We start from the raw sequence: 20,904 nt of genomic DNA, 5'->3' as shown, positions 1-20,904 counted from the left end.
CAAGGAGTTGAATTTATAGCTTTAGCTATATGGAGTTTACACAAGACTAGATAATGATCTGAGATATCATCGCTTTGCTGCAGAATTTCAACACCATTAACATCAATTCCATGTGACAGTATTAAATCTAGAGTATGATTTCCACAATGAGTAGGTCCTGAAACATGTTGTCTAACCCTGATAGAGTTCAGAATGTCTATGAATGCTGATCCTAATGCATATTTTTCATTGTCAATGTGGATATTAAAATCACCAACAATTAAGGCTTTATCTGCAGCCAGTACTAACTCTGAGAGAAAATCACCAAATTCTTTAATAAAGTCTGTATGGTGCCCTGGTGGCCTGTATACAGTAGCCAGTACAAACATCAAAGGGGATTTATCATTAATACTTTTTTCTCTAGATAATGTTATATGAAGCACCATTACTTCAAAGGAGTTATACTTAAAGCCTGTCTTCTGTGAAATACTGAAAATATTGCTATAAATTGTAGCAACACCTCCCCCTTTACCTTAGACGCGGCTCATTTTTATAATAGTAATCTTGGGGGGTAGACTCGTTTAAAATAATGTATTAATCTGGCTGTAGCCAGGTTTCTGTCAAACAGAAGCACATCTAATTTATGATCAGTGATCATATCATTTACAAAAAGCGCTTTCGTAGAAAGAGACCGAATATTCAATAAGCCAAGCTTTATCATTTGTTTCTCTGTGTTAATTTTTTATTTGTTGAACATCAATTAAGTTGTTACTCATAAATTGGTTTGGATGTTTTTTGTATTTTCTAGTTCGGGGAACAGGCAGTCACTATAGTGTGATATCTGGGTGAGAGAGTCTCTATGTGCTGAGAATATGTCTCTATGTGAATATTAAAATTCCTTGCAATAGCAAAACAGTCAAACTCTGAGGAAATCATTGATAACAGTTCAGTGAGCTCTTCATCAAAGGCTGGAGAATATTTTGGAGGCCTGTAAATAATGATAAACAGAGTGCGTGGAGCTCATTTCAGCCCAATACTTGAATGAAATGCTGACCAAATAACACTTGCTTGCATTGATAAACATCTTTAAACAGAGCAGCTACACCTCCTACTCAGGAGGGAATCAAACCTGATCCTCAAAATGTGGCAGCCATTAAAGAGATGATTCCACCCAAGAACCAACTTGAAACACTTCTTGGCATGGTCAATTATCTTTCAAAATTTGCAGAAAAGTTTTGCAAAATTTGCAAAACTTTCAGATTTTAATGCACTTCTGAGACAACTACTGAGGAGTGACAGTGAGTTCCTATGGGACAAACAACATGATGTGGCATTTCAAAAGATGAAGGACATCCTCACCAGGGAATCAGGCCCGGTGTTTCCATTCTTTGACACAAGCAAAGACCTCACACTGCAAGTTGATGCCACCAAATATGGTTTAGTCATGGTGTTGCTGCAGGAAGGCAAACCACTTGCATATGCCTCAAAGTCACTCACAGACTCAGAAATACATTATGCCCAGATCAAGAAAGAGCTCCTTGCCATTCTCTGGAGTTGCAAAAGATTTCACCAGTACGTTTTTGGGCGGCACATAACAGTGGAATCTGATCATAAACCCTTGGAAGTGATAATCAGAAAGCCATTGTCTGCGGCCCCTCCAAGACTGCAAAGAATGATCCTGCAATTGCAAAAGTACAGCTTTATAAGCTTTTATAAGTCACTCAATGGCCTAGGACCTAAATACATTGCTGATATGCTCACTGAATATAAACCGAACAGACCACTCAGATCATTAGGATCGAGTTAGAAACACCAAGGGTTCACACAAAACAAGGAGAGTCCGCTTTTAGCTATTATGCTGCCCACAGTTGGAACCAGCTTCCAGAAGAGATCAGATGTGCTAAAACATTAGCCTCATTTAAATCAAGACTCAAAACTCATCTGTTTAGCTGTGCATTGGTTGAATGAGCACTGTGCTACGTCCGAACCGACTGCACTGTATTTTATGTAATCATTTTCTATTCTTAACCGTTTTAAATTCATTTTAAATCAATTTCTATATCATTTTAAAATTCCTTGTTTTTATTATTGTTTTTAATTCCCTGTTTTTATTGCTGTGATTATTATTTTTAATGACTATTTCACTTTCTTTTATGTAAAGCACTTTGAATTACCACCGTGTATGAAATGTGCTATATAAATAAACTTGCCTTGTCTTGAGTAAGGCGGTGGCAAAATAGCTGACTTCGGGGACACAAATAGTTTTTTTTTTTCAGGATTAAGGTGCACTCCTTTTTCTTGAGACCGTTCCAGCATGATCCTGAGATTAGGATCATGTTCCTCCTTGGTCTTCCCATAGACCAAAATGTATACAGATCTAGTGTCCATTACGCTGAAGTAACGGGCTCCGGCCAGCTTTGGAGTGATGTATTCTAGTGTAGGCAGAGGATAGTGTGGGCGCTTTATAGCCTTATTAAGATCCCGTGGATCCAGACATACTCTCAGCTTGCCAGTTTTCGGCTTCTGAATAACACACAGGGCGTTTACCCAATCAGTCTTGGTCCTCCATAGAGTCAAGCTCTTCTTTTACCCGGTCCCGCAGGGCAAAAGCAACTCTCCTTGGTGGATGTACGACTGGTGTGGCTGAGGGGTCCAGATGAATGTTGTATTTTCCAGGAAACAGACCAATTCCTGTAAGCACATCAGCAAATTCATCTACAATTGACTCAGAATCTCTCTCTGGAGACGATACCGACAACACCAGCTTAATCATGTTTATTTTCATGTCCAAGTCTAAACAAGCTTTTAGTCCAAGCACAGGTGGTGACCAGTGTTGCCAGATTGGAAATGTCCAAGTATCGTACCAACAGCTCAAAATGATCGTATTTGGAAGAAAATTATCATACACGAGTCAAACATACAGCATACAGCTATTTATCTACCAACAACTTTTTGACATGACCTGCAAATTACCACAATAGATAAATAACTAGGCGTACTTTAGTGGGAAGGTCCAAACTCCACCTCTGAGTCGCTGTCATCGGAACCCTGCTTGTTGCCAGATGCTGAGGGGGTCCTTTTGCAGATTTGATGCTGTCATGGACAGCTCGTGCTCATGGGCTTAAAAGCAGGGCAGCCTCCCGCATTCTTAACGTACTTTGAGGTGTGTACGATCAATGAGTAATGATTACAACGACCATCATTTGAAGGGTCCCAAAATTTTTTCATTATTGATTGTACATCATAAAGAGGTCAAAATTATCATACAAATACAATAATTATAGTACGTCTGGCAACACTGGTGGTGACTGGGTGTCCACAATGAAGAAATTTAGCGGCATGGCATTCTTACGTTATTATTTTTATATTTGCAGTGCAGCAGGTATGTGCCTTTAACTGATAATTCTGTGTATGCTGCATCTTTGTCTCGGCTGCAAATTTGTTGAACTCTCTTCCAGGAATTACATTAACCTGAGGACCCGTGTCTAGTTTAAATTTTAGCAGCGAGCCATATTCACCTATCTTGACTTCAGCAAAAGCTTGCTCTGATGCTGTGAATGGGTTTTCATTTGTGACTGTGTCAATAAAGAATTCACTACTCACATCAGCATATCCATCTTCAGTTTTGTTTTCTCTTACAGAATGCACTGACTTGGATTTGGACTTGCATACCTTTGTGAAATGATTCCACTTGCCACATTTAGCAGACCGTTTTCCTTTTGCTGGACACGTTTCCCTTCCTTTGTGTTCTTTCCTGCAGTATCCGCATGAATTGAGGCGTTCTGCCTGCATGTTGTTCATTTTTGTGTTGTTCAGCTTTCTCTCCAACCCATAAGAGCAAGTAGCTGCATTTCTCAGCCTCTTCTTTGTGGCGAACCAGCACTGAAAACATCAATTGAACATGCTGCTTAAACTTTCTCCATGTATCGGGAGATTCTCTGATTCCCAGTCCATTCACTCCGGCAGCATCCATATTTATGATTTACTGACACCATTTATTTTTAATGAAATGACGAACAAGTCTTGTTCTGCTTGACCGTAAACAACACTTCTTTTATTACTCTTCTGCCCTCACATATTAATGTGACTTCCTTTTGCCCCTAGAGGCTATATGCAGGAACTGCATAACATATACACTATATTGACAAAAATATTGGGTCACCCCCTTCTAATGAACATGTTTGACTACTTTAGTAATTACTATGAGTACAAATCTTAATGTTTAAGCATATAATGATATTCTAGGGAATTGTGTGCTTCTAATTTTATAGCAACAGTTTGAACACCTCTGGTGTGACTTTATATGTAGACCATGAGCCAAAAACATAAGGGTACTGTCATTTTAGACACGTCCAAAACTGTTGCAAATGCCTGCACAGACGTGCAATGTTCAGCTAGAGTCGCCCTGAAGCCATGCATCTTCGGAAGCGGAGCCGCGATGACGTCATATTTGCCGCGCGCACCCATGCGAACACATCGAATATAAATCAGCCTTTACAGACGAGCCACGCCTGGTCAACCTTCTTTTGTTGGATGGCGGGTTATAAACCAATGTAAAATCTACAGACTGCCACTCATGACTTTATTTTTTACATTTTCCAGTCTCATGAAAATCACTCTACATTCTCTCACAGTTTTCATGAAGCAAGTCCATATGAAAGCAACTTTACTTGACCTTTCATTATTGTCTTCTTGTAAGAGAAAATGATGGTTCTGTTAAACACAGATGCAATGAGCAATACATGGAGAAGTTGCAGTTATTTACTCCAGTTTGGGTTAATTAAAGAACATCTTTAACACTGTCACTAATATGCAAATAACACAAGCAGTGCTTTTTTATAAATTTATCTTAAAATAACACCAATCCAGTGTATTTTACACTGGAAATACACTCACCTAAAGGATTATTAGGAACACCATACTAATACTGTGTTTGACCCCCTTTCGCCTTCAGAACTGCCTTAATTCTACGTGGCATTGATTCAACAAGGTGCTGAAAGCATTCTTTAGAAATGTTGGCCCGTATTGATAGGATAGCATCTTGCAGTTGATGGAGATTTGTGGGATGCACATCCAGGGCACGAAGCTCCTGTTCCACCACATCCCAAAGATGCTCTATTGGGTTGAGATCTGGTGACTGTGGGGGCCATTTTAGTACAGTGAACTCATTGTCATGTTCAAGAAACCAATTTGAAATGATTCAAGCTTTGTGACATGGTGCATTATCCTGCTGGAAGTAGCCATCAGAGGATGGGTACATGGTGGTCATAAAGGGATGGACATGGTCAGAAACAATGCTCAGGTAGGCCGTGGCGTTTAAACGATGCCCGATTGGCACTAAGGGGCCTAAAGTGTGCCAAGAAAACATCCCCCACACCATTACACCACCACCACCAGCCTGCACAGTGGTAACAAGTAGAGATCGACCGATATATCGATTTACCGATATTTTTCCCGATATTTAAGCATTTTTCCATAATCGAATATCGGTTTTGTAATATCGGATTCCCCGATAAACACTGCCATCTTGTGGACGTTTTCAGAATTGCGCGCAGGATCGCAATTGCAGCGCATCTGAGGGGAGACGAGACAGCAACGGCGTGCAGGTACTTGATTTGCTGTAGTTAGTAAACTATTTAATATTACAGGCATTAATGCACAAATTAGATGTATTACATAAATGCCTGATATATAGTTTAAATGCAACTTGGCTCTAAGAAATATGATAAATAAGATACTCTGTCAAGCCCTGTCCCTATAAAGATAGGCTATAACTTTGCCTGAAATAACACAGCCATGAATTAGCACATGGTGGAAATAAAAGCACTGAATTTAATTCTCTCTGTGGTCTATTAGTCTCGTGAAGTCGGAGTCACATAGATAATCCGTCAAGTCCTCTCCCAATAAAGACGTAACTTTGCATGAATTAAATAATACAGCCATGAATGATTGCATGTTGGAAAGAAAAGCATTGAATGTAATTCTCTCTCTGTTGTCTATATGCTCATCATTAGTCTCGTGAAGCCGCTTTCATATTGCAGTTCACTCAGTGGTTGATGCTCAATAAATGCTCAGCTCGGACACCGCATGTAACTTTTAACAAGATTCACTTTTTTGAAGCACCCTAAATTGTATTAACACTTACTATATAACCATTATTTCATTTATAAACATCTAAATTAATACAACTCTATGGAAATTAATTATTTATTATCTCCGCGATCGATCGCAGTTTGAGTAGCCTATAGTTCTGTGTAAAGGCATATAAACCGCGCTGTCAGCAGCATAATTTAGAGCATGCATGCTGAGAAATGCAATAAAATACAATGCTTGTTATATTCCAATATTCCAGAGAATATTATTCCGTGAATTAACATTATCCAGTGAATTATTCTTCACTCTTTATCCTATTAAACAGCTTATAAACCTACTAAAACTGTAGTTAAAAATGAAGTTGATATGACTCCTTTCCTTTATTTTCTCCATTTGAAAACATTAGACTTTCTATGTTCATTTTGCTTACTGCTAATATTAGTGTTGCTGCTAAAGCTTTTTATAAATAAAATGTTTTTTATTGTTGTAATACGAAGATTAAATTTAACATGACAGGGCTCTAGACTGCGACCAAAATGGTAATTGTTTGCGAGTTAAAATTTGACGTGGTCGCATTTGTACGAGTGCCAGGTCTGCGCTGCTCCAAAGCGTCTGCTTCATACAGCGCGCGCTGCCAGCCGCAGCACATTATAGCAGGAGTCAGATTCCACTGATCACGTGAAGAGAGGTGCTTTCAGCACGAGCGCTTAGTGGGTAGAGCCTGGTTTATACTCGCCGCGTCAGCACGAGCGCGAAGGTGCGCGTCGCGGATGGAGCGCAACGGAGGATTTTGTTTTCAAACTAATGTAAAAGACCGCTTCTTAAACCAGAGAAGGTGAATGTGCTGGTGTTCTTGTAGAAAAAACATGCAAGTCCTGTCAGCTACAGCCAGTTTAGTTTTACTTTTCTTTTTGTTTTCGTTTTGAGAAGCTTGTTATCTTTGCTGTTTACCTCAGGTTATGCTATGGAGGCTTTCCTTAATTAAAAAAAATATATATATTAATATTTATTTGCTTCCTCAGAGTTTGCTAAACATTCTGTAATATATTAGGTATATAGTACAGCATGTGATGTGTTCTATGCCATGCCTCGTCTTATTCGTTTTTGTTGATAAATGTTATGTAAGAGTTTGTCATTGTCAACGTACTGTTTTATTGTTGTTGTGCTTTTTAATTAAGAATAACAATGAATCCATCTTTTGTTTTAGTCTTAAAAAGTTAAAGGTGTATAGATAAGCAAAACAGACAATGATCTTTTCTTGTAAAATGTGACACCAAGATCGCAAATTTGAAAGTAAAAAGCGCACGAAAAAAAGAAATTCCTGTTCACAAAATTTAAATCCCAAATAATACAGATGAAAAAGAACGAGTTGAATGTTGAACACTTTCGTTACCATATAACTATAAACTATGATAAAAGTTCATCAGCATGCATTGATTAATCAAATGTTGTAGCAAAAACAAAAAACAAATTGCAACCAAATTATGTGCTCGTGCGCAAAAGTGAGATCAGTGGGAAGAATGAGTCTAGAGCCCTGCATGAAAGACTGCTAATTCTCAAAACATTTTTTGTTAAGATGACTGAAAGGAGGAAAAACCAAAGTGAAGTATGGACTTACTTCACGCAGTCATTTATTTACTTTATAACAGTAAATAAATATTGGTTCTGCATATCGGTTATCGGGCACATAGACATGCAAATAATTGGTATCGGTATCGGGTATAAAAAATCAATATCGGTCGATCACTAGTAACAAGGCATGATGGATCCATGTTCTCATTCCGTTTACGCCAAATTCGGACTCTACCATCTGAATGTCTCAACAGAAATCGAAACTCATGAGACCAGGCAACATTTTTCCAGTCTTCAACCGTCCAATTTTGGTGAGCTTGTGCAAATTGTAGCCTCTTTTTCCTATTTGTAGTGGAGATGAGTGGTACCCGGTGGGGTCTTCTGCTGTTGTAGCCCATCCGCCTCAAGGTTGTGCGTGTTGTGGCTTCACAAATGCTTTGCTGCATACCTCGGTTGTAACAAGTGGTTATTTCAGTCAAAGTTGCTCTTCTATCAGCTTGAATCAGTCGGTCCATTCTCCTCTGACCTCTATCATCAACAAGGCATTTTCGCCCACAGGACTGTCGCATACTGGATGTTTTTCCCTTTTCACACCATTCTTTGTAAACCCTAGAAATGGTTGTGCGTGAAAATCCCAGTAATTGAGCAGATTGTGAAATACTCAGACCGGCCCGTCTGGCACCAACAACCATGCCACGCTCAAAATAGCTTAAATCACCTTTCTTTCCCATTCTGACATTCAGTTTGGAGTTCACGAGATTGTCTTGACCAGGACCACACCCCTAAATGCATTGAAGCAACTGCCATGTGATTGGTTGATTAGATAATTGCATTAATGAGAAATTGAACAGGTGTTCCTAATAATCCTTTAGGTGAGTGTATAACAGTAATGATTTTGCTGTGTATTCAAATTAATTCAGGTCTACTCCCCACTTCTCCCCACTAGCACACTTCTCTCTAGTTATAACAAGATGCATAAGGTTTTTCCTATCTGTGAAAAACCTAAGATAACATCTAAAACTCTGAAACTAAATCTTTCCAGAAGTGCATCTTCACATGTTGATTAAGGTTTGTTTTACGTCCAAAACTCTTTCCACACCGATCACAAGTGAATGGCTTCTCTCCAGTGTGAACAACCATGTGAGCCTTAAGAGATACTTTATGTGTAAAGCTCTTTCCACACTGTTGACATGTGTAAGGTTTCTCTCCAGTGTGAATTCTCATGTGGGAATCAAGGGATTGTTTATATCCAAAACTCTTTTCACACTGAGAGCATGTGTAAGGCTTCTCTCCAGTGTGAACTCTCATGTGAGTCTTGACGCATACTTTATTACTGAAACACTTTCCACACTGCTGACATACATAGCTGTTCTCTCCAAAGTGACTCTTCCTGTGAGCATTTAGGGTGTCTTTATGTGCGAAACTCTTTCCACACTGATCACATGTGAATGGCTTTTCTCCAGTGTGAATTTTCTTGTGTTTCATAAAGCTCCACTTCTGAGAGAAATGTTTTCCACACTGTTGGCAGGTGAAAGGCTTCTCTCCAGTGTGAATTCTCATGTGGTTTATGAGGTTCCCGCTTTGACTGAAGCTCTTTCCACACTGTTGGCAGGTAAAAGGTTTCTCTCCAGTGTGGGTTCTCATGTGGTTTGTAAGGTTCCCTTTGTGACTGAAGCTCTTTCCACATTGAGGGCAGGAAAAAGGCTTTTCTCCAGTGTGAATTCTCATGTGGATCTTAAAAGATTGTTTATGTATAAAACTCTTTCCACACTGATGGCAGGTGTTAGATTTGGTCTTCTGGGCTCTTTTTCGTGAGGAATTCTTTGCGGTCTTTATGGTTTTTTTTCCAGTTATAAAATTAAGTTCCACACATTGATCCTTCTCCTCGATTTCATTCAGTTCTTGTCTCTCCTCTTTCAGTGAGATCAGGTCTACATTGGGAAAAAATTAAATATGTTAACATTGTAAAAAGTTACAGTAACTTACTGTTTTCAATTAAAATTGTACTATACTGTTAAAAACCCCCGAAGCATTCTGGGAAATCATGGCCATTTCCATGTACTACTATTTATTTAAGGGAAATAGTAGTACAAAAATAGTTTTTGAAAACTAAAAATAGTTTAAAAAAAAACTAAAAATAGTTTTACTTTGTTGTAAGGGAAACCGGTAAATGTACCTTAAAGGGAATTAATTATTATATTTATAGTGAATTTTGACAAAAAAAAATTGGGTCTCATTCACTAATAATTGCATAGATTGTTTTGTATTTGTACGCACAGGTGAACATGTCCGTACGTACTAGGGATGTGCCTGAATCCGAATACGGTATTCGGAAAGATAATGTGTACTACGGCAACCGTAAAGGGAATAAATCCGAGATATACGAGAAAAAAATAGCCTGAATATACATGTAATATACGGTAAGTCTGCTAAATGCATAAATGTAAATGTAGCTACACAAACAAAATTGTGCAAATAATAAACCTAATTTATAAACAAATATAAATCATCAGGCAATCCACTCCATGTCAAATAAAACTGTTTTAATTATGACACATGGCATTCTTCAAAAATATCATTAATTTCTGTAGAGCCGGTGAAGCAGTCGATTCCTGTTCCCCCTGGATAAACCGTGTCTTCTGACCGGGTTGCCAGGTCTCTGTGTCAAACCCCGGAAAAATGTTAATCAAGCATTTCCCCAAAGTAGCCCAATTCCATGGGAAACTGTGGATTTGGCAACACTGCCGCTGACAACGCATTTAAACACAAAGCACAACTGCATACAGAAAACGTAAAGGGACAAAGCATTGGCGCTACTTACAAATGTCTTGCTACACTGCAGTATAATAAAATGATTCTTAAACTCCAGTTAATGTTCTGTGATTTATTCATCTTGCAATTGTTCCTTTGCATAAACTCAGACATAATACAAAAACAGTTTAATTTTGCTTATATAAATTAGCCTTATTTGTCAGTCCTGATGTCTAAACTCAATGCCTCATATTATTGTTTCCATATAGAGCAATATAAATATATACAATTCTTTATAATTAATATTCTATTTGATTAATCTGTGGACCTTCTTACTGATACAATGGCATATACTGAACAAAATTATAAACGCAACACTTTTGTTTTTGCCCCCATTTTTCTGAACTCAAAGATCTAAGACTTCTTCTATGTACACAAAAGGCCTATTTCTCTCAAATATTGTTCACAAATCTGTCTAAATCTGTGTTAGTGAGCACTTCTCCTTTGCCGAGATAATCCATCCACCTCACAGGTGTGGCATATCAAGATTCTGATTAGACAGCATGATTATTGAACAGGTGTGCCTTAGGCTGGCCACAATAAAAGGCCACTCTAAAATGTGCAGTTTTACTGTATCGGGGGGGTCCGAAAACCAGTCAGTATCTGGTGTGACCACCATTTTCCTCACGCAGTGCAACAAATCTCCTTCGCATAGAGTTGATCAGGTTGTCCACTCCTCTTCAATGGCTGTGCGAAGTAGCTGGATATTGGCAGGAACTGGAACACGCTGTCGTATACGCCGATCCAGAGCATCCCAAACATGCTCAATGGGTGGCATGTCCGGTGAGTATGCTGGCCATGCAAGAACTGGGATGTTTTCAGCTTCCAGGAATTGTGTACAGACCCGTGCAACATGGGGCCGTGCATTATCATGCTGCAACATGAGGTGATGGAAACCGATGCAAACCGATTGTTGCAGCAGCTGTCCAGGTGGCTGGTCTCAGACGATGTTGGAGGTGAAGATGCTGGATGTGGAGGTCCTGGGCTGGTGTGGTTACACGTGGTCTGCGGTTGTGAGGCCGGTTGGATGTACTGCCAAATTCTCTGAAACGCCTTTGGTAGAAAAATGAACATTCAATTCACGGGCAACAGCTCTGGTGCACATTCCTGCAGTCAGCATGCCAATTGCACGCTCCCTCAAAACTTGCGACATCTGTGGCATTGTGCTGTGTGATAAAACTGCACATTTTAGAGTTGGCTTTTATTGTGGCCAGCCTAAGGCACACCTGTGCAATAATCATGCTGTCTAATCATCATCTTGATATGCCACACCTGTGAGGTGGATGGATTATCTCGGCAAAGGAGAAGTGCTCACTAACACAGATTTAGACAGATTTGTGAACAATATTTGAGAGAAATAGGCCTTGTGTGTACATAGAAAAAGTCTTAGATCTTTGAGTTCAGCTCATGATAAATGGGGGCAAAAACAAGTGTTGTGTTTATAATTTTATTCAGTGTAGATTTTCCAAAAGGCTTTGACTTTGTTGAATAAACATGAGCACTGCACGTTTCAAAATCGAAACCCGGTGCGGGTGTTTTTATATCACTGTATTTCAGAAGGAATCTGACTCTCTTCAGAAAATTTGGGATGTCATTTTCATTTCATCTTTGTGAGCAAAGCACTGCTTTGTGTACAGCTTTACCTGGGAAACCTCTATTTCTCGCACTCCAAGTGCCTCCTGCTGGCAGAGAATGAATTTACATATATATGCTGCCACAAATAGTTTTTAATCTGTGCTTGTTTAAAAACAACAAAACTAAAGACAAAAGCGCAGATTTAAAGGATGAGAAACGAGTGGTATAACCAAAAATCAGTGTGGGCCATCTCAAGCTTAAAGACGACACACCCCGGACAACCCACAGAATTACCCAGGATTTTTAATTTTTACCACATAGAGAAATGTCAAGTCAAACTGGACCATGCTCTTCACCCACACCTTCAGACCTCACCATCTCACAAGAAAACCTGCCCCCAATATCAGCTCCACCCTCACCCCGAGGAGGAGCTGGAGAGTGAGGTGCACACAAGTCAGATAAGGCTTCCATCTGCTATAATATTTTTTATTGATCCCCCCATGCACCACAATCATATGTAGTGTTATTGGGGAATTATGTATGATTGAAGGATTTTTTTAGAGCTCTTATGAGGGAAACAAACAAACAAAGTGTTTTGGGTTTTATATTGGGTGTGTGAAAGCCTGCCTCACCCACTTCAGAAGGATGCAACATCATGTGGTGCGTTCACTTTGAAGGTGTGTGATTATAGTTAAAGTATCATCCAACTGTAATAAACATGTCAAGTTTTCTTGTTACTTCCTTAGTTTGCAGAGCATATTCTCCAGAATACCGTCATTATCTTTTCCAATGTGCCTCAAGATACAACAATATTCAGAACTGAGATTGCTTCAACTCTACTATACCAATCTGGTATGGCTTTGTAAACTCATGAATGTTATGTTAATGAATAATGAATAATAAAGATAATGAATTTCAAACGAAAGTGACTGAACCAATCATGTTTTTATTAATATAAGTAGCCTACATATACATATAATTTTATATAATATAGAAGTAACGTTAGGCTATTTTTATACTTCAAACTGAAGTTAATGAACCAAAAAAAAAAAAAAACAAGATGCTGCAGCCAATGAGCAGCCGGCGGGGGCTGGTTGCCAGGCTGCAGGATGACTCAACCTCGCTCCACGGACAGTTTTTTATGTTTTATCAGACAATAACTATTTAAGATTTTGCTTCAGTATAATTTTCGGGACAATTAAGCGGGATTCGGGACAGCAGCTTAGATTTCGGGACTGTCCCAAATTTTTCGGGACGTCTGGTCACCCTAGTAGTAACTCAAGTTTAGTTTAGTTTAGTAAAGATCAAAGGAGTGAGTTCAGCTTTGAGAATGAAAACCAACCTGTTTGTTCCTCAGTTTCTTCATGTTTGACTCTCAATGCTTCTTCAATCTTCACGTCTTCAGTCTCCTCTTTAATAAACTCCATCTTTATAACAGTGTCTCGTGGATCTCAGATGATTCAGCAGGAGTTTTTCTGTGAGTCTGGACACTTTGTTCTGTTTAAGAAGAGAATAATTAAAGAAATATAAATCTAGACTAAATGTCAGGATGCGTCTCAATCAGCTCCTGGTTCAGTAGTCAGCACACTGTTAAGGGAGTCAGTCAGAGTGAGAGTTAATGGACTTAAATGGCCATAAAAACATTTAAACTAGTGCTACAAATTAATAAAATTAAAGACACACTTTATTTTTAGGCATTTATTGTTTATAATTAGCATTGATTTGTATATATTCACTTTCATGAAACATGCAGTTGTTTTGGAAAGTTAGTCACGTGTTTGTGTCTGATTCGAATCACTGAATCATTTCGAGAATCGTTTGGTTCAATTGAGAGAAGTTTGGAAAAGATCCGTTTCTCTTCATCTCTTCATCAGGGACTGAATGATCTTCATTATCGACTGATTCACGAGATCTGCGGCGAAATCACACGCACCTTTTCTGTTCCTCATGAGTGAAAACAACTTCATTTTACAGTTACTGTGAAAACAAGATAGACTCAACCCTTTAAATGATTAAAAACACAAACCTGTCTTCATCCAAATGACAGCAGATGCAGGAGCGCAGCACTATGACGTCATGCCACGAAACCAAAATAAAAGTCCCGTTTACTCGCTGCTCTATAATCACTAATGTGCTGAGAAAATGACACACACGGGCTATTCCACCGAATGGGTGCCATTTGCTTGCAAAAATCTTGCTTTTTTTAAAGACTGAATCTAATAATACACATTTAACTATTCAAAATCTGTATTGGTCCATCTTAGGTAACTATTTATTTTCACTAGAAAAATACACTGTGCAAATAAAGTACACAAACCCATTTTTTAATTTTAAAGGCAACTCAAACCTCAAGCTTATTAATTTTCTATGATGAAATTTATTAAACAATGGGATAAATTATGGACCAAAATTAATAATAATAAAAAAAAAGTTAACAAAAAGTTCATTTTAAAGAAAAAACTATTTAGTAAGAGGACTGAAACTGGTAACAGGAAGAAGTGTCCATTATATTAGTATACAGGTTTGACTACACATGTGAGGTATTAATAACCACACTGATATAGTGAAAGTGTTGAACAGACTAAAAATGACGCTACGCTGACACAGAGGAGACGAATTGTTGAATAAAATCGTAAAATCGCACAGAAAAGGTGTTCTCGTTGCTTCATAAAGTTCATATTGAACCACTGATGGCAGATGGACTATTCTGACAATGATTTTCATATGTTTATGGACCTTGACAGCTCAATTTACTATGCAGTCAATGGGACAGTCACAAGCCTCCCGGCTTTTCATTCTAAATATCTTATGTGTTCCGAGGACAAATGAAGCTTTTACGAGTTTGGAACGACATGGGGCAAGTGATTAATGACCAAATGTTATTCTGGGGTGGAGTATCCCTTTAAGATGATAGTGGTTACGATAGCATTTCAACATGTGTCACTCATTCTGAGAAACGATTTGGCAGGTAAAAAGTTTTGCGTTTACCTGCAGTGATGGATGCACCTGTTGTACATGACAGTGACGTCTTACGAGTGGCTATGAGTGTTGCTTGGAAACGTTATATCTTATGTGAGTAGTTTCCTTTCCTGTTTCTCTTCTGTTTTCTTCCTCTTCTGCTCTAATTACATACAGGTGGAGTTGCTTACGAGGACGGACAGGGAGGGAAGATTGTATTTCATTTGTAATCTGTTTTCTAGGTTAGTTTGTGATCAGTAGTTAGTTTTCTTTATTGTAATTTAATTTGGTGTTAATTTCTCTTTGAGTGGAGATGTAATTCATAACAGATGTACTACAGGAAGAGTTTCCTGATGTGTTTGGAGCATGTGTGGTGGCCCGAGCTCAAGCTCGTAAGTCACATTAAGTCCAAACATGATGGAAGAAGATTGAACTGTCATGCATGCATTAATCATTAATGCATGCATTATTTCTCTGAATAAGTATAAGATGTGTGTGTTGTAGTGTGCATCAGTTCAAGGTTTGAGAACATAGTTATGAATGCGTTTGGATGGATCTCGTTGATCTGTCTTTGTTTCACCCACCACTTCTCGTACAGAGGTCCTGAGGAATGTTTATGACGGTCACAGGGCAAAACCTTAGGAATAAGTCTGTTGGTGGGTAAAGGGCAGAAACTGTATTTTGAACAATAGGAAGTCCTGTCCTTCCCAGGCTGTGTACCAAAGGTCTTCTTCTTGCCCTCTAAGAGGTGTCTGGCTGTTGTCCTGGTATCTTTATCTGATGGCGTTGGACAGTTTGCTTATGTTAGTCCACCAAGATCCAATCAAAATGTAGCAAACCTTTGTCCACTATTGTGGTCAGAGAGCCCTGGAATGTGTCGTTCACTACAGATGTGTTTTCAATGCAGCTAACCTCGCGGCGCTTCATGTCATCTTCCCACTCATTAAACTATGACAGGTGCTTTACTGCAAAAAAATATATATTTTGATGACAACAGAATGCCCTTGATTTTCATGTGGAGCTGAAATTTGGAGAGGTTTGACACGACCGTATAGAAAGTGTGTATTTTTCAGTGATCTGCATTGATGGAGATTTGTTACAGCAGCATGGCAGATAGATCCAAAATGGACAAAGTGTTAATTTTAGTGGTTTCTTCTTAGACAGTTCTTTCCAATAAAACACTGCATTTTTTGCGGCTTAATATTCATAGGCAATAGTCCATATCGCATTTTGATTTAATTGTACTGACCTACGTTTGATGTATCCATCCAAAATATGGCAAATTACGCATTATGCAGTAAATAAAATTTTTATAACTGGATTCTGTGATTTTTGTCTGTGTTTTCTGCATCGTGGAAATCACAATTTGTCAAGAAGGAAACACTGTACGATTGCAATGTGAATGGGTCTAATTAAAGTATCAACAAAACTCCTCTAGTTGCACTGCAGTCTATAGATGTCAGAATAAAACATTTACAAAATCTCTTATTAGATTTTTAGATGTGTTGCTGTTGGTCACCCTGGGCCAATATGATTCAAGCATATGTGCAGCTTTTAATTAGCAAAAACCTATTTCAGACCAGTATCTACTGAAGGCTTAAACATGAGAAGAAAGGGAAGGCTTGTCCAGTACAAAGATCCCGTCACCAACTTCCCATGCAGTAATTTATGATTAAGACCAATAAAACTGAATAAAGGAAATATTTAGTCATTTTTGTCCTTATCTTAGATATTGACTGAATTACCAGCAGTTTTGTTTCCCATTGTTACTTGGTGACATGCATGTAAACGTGCCAGAATTGACAGATTTTCAACCATGATTTTAGCAAAAAATAGTGTTGATGTTTTGAGTCACTTTTAACTAATCACAATTACTAATTACTCTTGTTTTATTCAGGACTGTCACAGAACCCCCGGAGAAAGTGGTCTCCAGAGGAGGTTGAGGCTGTGGAGAAGACTCTGATGGACAGCATCAGGTCTGGGCAGGTTCCTGGTAAAGCTCAGTGTATGGAGTGTATTGAACGCTCTCCAGCAGCACTTCAAGGGAGAAGTTGGGAGGGCGTCAAATTTTATGTTAAGAATCGTATTGATTCTTTAAAGCGAAAAATGTAACAGAAAAGGGGAAAGGGCCTTTATCTGGATGTTTTTTCCTGTTTGTTGAAGGCAACAAGTTGTGTTTGTTGCTTACAAAACAATTTTCAGTACGTTAAAGTTAACACAGACAAGTGTTTTAGAGAATTAAAAAGTCAGATTTTTGTGTTGAGTTTTTAGTTTCACAAATACAGTTAATGTAAACAATCACTGAAGCTGAAATTACGCATTTTTATTCTTACGCAGCCTGTTGCATATTGTGCAAGTAGTGTTATATACTGAATAAAAGAGTGATGCATTTGATCTATTCATCTTCTCCAGAGTTTTGTGTGCTGTTACAAGCCTAATATTGATAGAAATATATAGCATTATGAATGCCAGGCATGTGGTGTTTTAATTCAGAGTGGATTCCAGTATGCACAGATCATTATTATTTAGCAAAGACCATGATACCCATGGTGTCAATGCTCCATGAACATCTCCTGCTTGTCATAAAACATGACTTGTCTTAGTTATCATTTGGACCTTTTCAGATTTTCAAAACTGAAGAAAATTAGATGTGTTAAATAGGAAGTGAGGTAAGGCTTTTTCCCACTGTTTACATCCCAGAAATGGTCTATTCAAATACAGTTGATGGTTAATTAGTGAAAGGCAAGATAAAATATATAAATACAGACACATTTATCCCTTTTAAACAACTCTTTAATGATTGTCTAAACTTAAAATAGAAATCAGAAACATCAGAAGCAGGACTACTACATGCTGCTTTCCTCAAGCAACTGTCTTAGCTTTTAGAGGGAACATTGTTCAGAGGAAAACGATTGCGCAAGACTTATGATTCAGTTTCCTCTGTAGAGAGATAACGGGAAGAATGACAAAGTGACTGTAAAACTGACCACTGGCCCACCCATTGATTACGTCATGATCTTATTACGGGATTAGGTTCGATTTCCATGTGTACTCGCTCAAATAACAAACACCATCCCGACTGTGATTGGTCCATCCTGACGCTAACCGGCTGTGATTGGTCCATCCTGACGCTAACCGGCTGTGATTGGTCCATCCTGACGCTAACCGGCTGTGATTGATCGGCTGTGATTGGTCCATCCTGACGCTAACCGGCTGTGATTGGTCCATCCTGACGCTAACCGGCTGTGATTGGTCCATCCTGGCGCTAACCGGCTGTGATTGATCGGCTGTGATTGGTCCATCCTGACGCTAACCGGCTGTGATTGGTCCATCCTGACGCTAACCGGCTGTGATTGGTCCATCCTGACGCTAACCGGCTGTGATTGGTCCATCCTGGCGCTAACCGGCTGTGATTGGTCCATCCTGACGCTAATCGGCTGTGATTGGTCCATCCTGACGCTAACCGGCTGTGATTGGTCCATCCTGACGCTAACCGGCTGTGATTGATCGGCTGTGATTGGTCCATCCTGACGCTAACCGGCTGTGATTGGTCCATCCTGACGCTAACCGACTGTGATTGGTCCATCCTGACGCTAACCGGCTGTGATTGGTCCATCCTGACGCTAACCGACTGTGATTGGTCCATCCTGACGCTAACCGGCTGTGATTGGTCCATCCTGACGCTAACCGGCTGTGATTGGTCCATCCTGGCGCTAACCGGCTGTGATTGGTCCATCCTTCTTTAGTCTCCTTGTATTTTGTGGAGTTGAAATGTAATAAATTCCACGTGTTTCCCAGAAACAAGTAAAACACGGCGGATATTGAGTTGTGCAAGAGGATATCACATTTGCGTCTGCTGTTCATGACATAAAATCATAACTGGATGGCAAGACATTCAGTTTACTAGCTTTGTTCTATTCTTTGTAATTTCCACACAATAAATTAGTTTTGATATAGAATGATACATACATACATACATGTATGTACATGTACACGGTTTTGTATTTAAATACATTTAAGCTTAGTATTTTTGTATTTTCAAAATATAAAAATGCTAGATTAGGCTAAATGTATTTAAATGCAAAAAGGTATTTTAAAACAAAATAGTAGGCTATTTTATATTTCAAGTACATGTATTTGAAATACTGCCCATCCCTGCATACATACACATAAATGGGTCAAAAATGACGAAAAGGGCGTTTCAAACATAAACAAAATAAATAAAAGTGTAACGCATCATTAAATTAAGTTTTTATAGTTTCATATACTCAGTGTTTATATTTTTCTAAACAAAACACTATCATGCAATTTAATTTTTTTTACTGTGATTTACAGAAGACACCACTAAAATGTCATTCAGTGTAACCATATTTATATACCAAAAAAATCTTGTTAGGCATATTTACAGGAACCATTTAATGCCTAATTAAAAACTCTAAGGATTACAATACAGCCCTCAAACACCAATGAACTTTAAATTTTACATCTATATACTTTGCTAATGTCCTTCAAACCACTAGGTTTTTATTTCCCCCATATTTAGACATTTTATTTCACCAAAATTGAAATATGAACGTAGACACTTTACTTGGATCTAACATGTCTTTTTATGGATATAAAATCCATTTTGTAACATAATTTGATCTGGAAACCAAAAAGGCGAGGTCTTATATTTTTTGAGATCTTGGGATTTGTCACAGACACATTGCTAGTCGTCAGTGGTCAATTCAGAGACTCGTGATAACATGCTTGATTAGGAGCTGCTGAAATATAAGTTTTCTCTTTGTAACTCTACCGTCCACAGATAACAAATCTAATGCCCAATGCAGCAGCAATATTAGCACCATTATCAGTGGCAATGCAGGACACTTGTCTCTCATCTTCTGCTCGATCTGATCAAATGCACTTACCATGTTTCCAAACACTCTGTAAGGTAATATACCGCAAATTTCATGAACAGCGTCACATTTGCACTGGATCACATGTCTGTCGTGGCTGAATAAAAAGTTGATTTCTTTCAAATCCTTGAGAATGTCATCCATCACTTCGCTGTATAAATTTGGCATTGCTGTTTTGGAAATGCGTGATTTTCCAGACAATTCATACCGCTTGTCAAAGTTTTGGAGCATTTTTTTAAATGCTGTTTTTTCCAGTTTTAAAATGCTCAGTACTGTCTCAATTATATTTTCTTACTCATTCCAAAGCCTGCACTATTGTCACCTGTGCACTTTTAGTTTTAACACACAGTGTCATGATTCAAGGGTATGTAAACTTTTGTGTGGGGCAATTTCTGTAAATTCATTCATTTTGTCCTGTGGTGTTTATGTAAACATCTGTTATGTGAAATAGTTTATTCAAATCATATCACACAATTTTTATGATCCCTGTTATTTTGTTACAATTATGCATATTCTGCAAGTGGTATAAAATGTGTGAGCAGAACTGAAGCTTAGGATGCTTTGACAATTCAAAGTAATTAGTTTGGTAATCTAAAATCATTTTCAGATGTAATTGTTATTTGATTACCACCCATTTAAAAAGTAACTAATAAAATAATCATACTGTATGTGACTTATAAAACAGGCAATTATTATCTGACCAAGTGGTTTCTTTCTGAACTGTCATGTTCTCTTTTTATAATAGAAAAATAAAACAGAGATAATAGACGTTGGGAAAACAAATGTGTCGTGCGAAAGCATCACACGCAATGGCAGGACCACAACCCTTACACAAAGAAAACATATAGCCTTATACATTACACAATGCAATATATTGTTTGTTAATATATGTTGAAAATACACTGAATAATATATTGTGTTAATTACTTAATACAGTGTAATATATGTATTGAATAAAATTCTTTACAATATACAGATATACTTGTGATAAAATTATACTTTGTGTACAAACACACAC

General features: G+C 38.2%; 2 protein-coding genes across 2 annotated transcripts in view; one reads left to right on the top strand and one right to left on the bottom strand.

Moving 5' to 3' along the window:
- The window catches only part of LOC306861610 (polyunsaturated fatty acid 5-lipoxygenase-like), a 587,266-nt gene that overhangs the window by 178,290 nt on the left and 388,072 nt on the right, over window positions 1-20,904 (top strand). The window lies entirely within an intron of this gene.
- On the bottom strand, window positions 7,646-14,113 carry LOC306861664 (uncharacterized protein). Its single transcript, XM_079404067.1, has 3 exons — window positions 14,057-14,113; window positions 13,373-13,527; window positions 7,646-9,575 (listed from the first exon to the last, which is right to left on the bottom strand). The coding sequence occupies exons 2-3, from the start codon at window positions 13,455-13,457 to the stop codon at window positions 8,659-8,661; spliced, it is 1,002 nt and encodes a 333-aa protein (XP_079260193.1). The 5' UTR covers window positions 13,458-13,527; window positions 14,057-14,113; the 3' UTR covers window positions 7,646-8,658.

This window comes from Barbus barbus (genome assembly GCF_936440315.1).
Source record: "Barbus barbus genome assembly, chromosome: 42".
NCBI lineage: Eukaryota > Metazoa > Chordata > Actinopteri > Cypriniformes > Cyprinidae > Barbus > Barbus barbus.
This window is presented reverse-complemented; position numbering and strand designations above follow the sequence as displayed.

What these genes read in the sequence shown, in the direction of transcription:
- LOC306861664 (XM_079404067.1), bottom strand. Translation starts at nt 13,457, where the DNA reads ATGGAGTTTATTAAAGAGGAGACTGAAGACGTGAAGATTGAAGAAGCA. An exon ending in AGAAACTGAGGAACAAACAG is followed by an intron (nt 9,576 to 13,372) that starts GTTGGTTTTCAT and finishes TTCCCAATGTAG; the next exon opens with ACCTGATCTCACTGAAAGAG.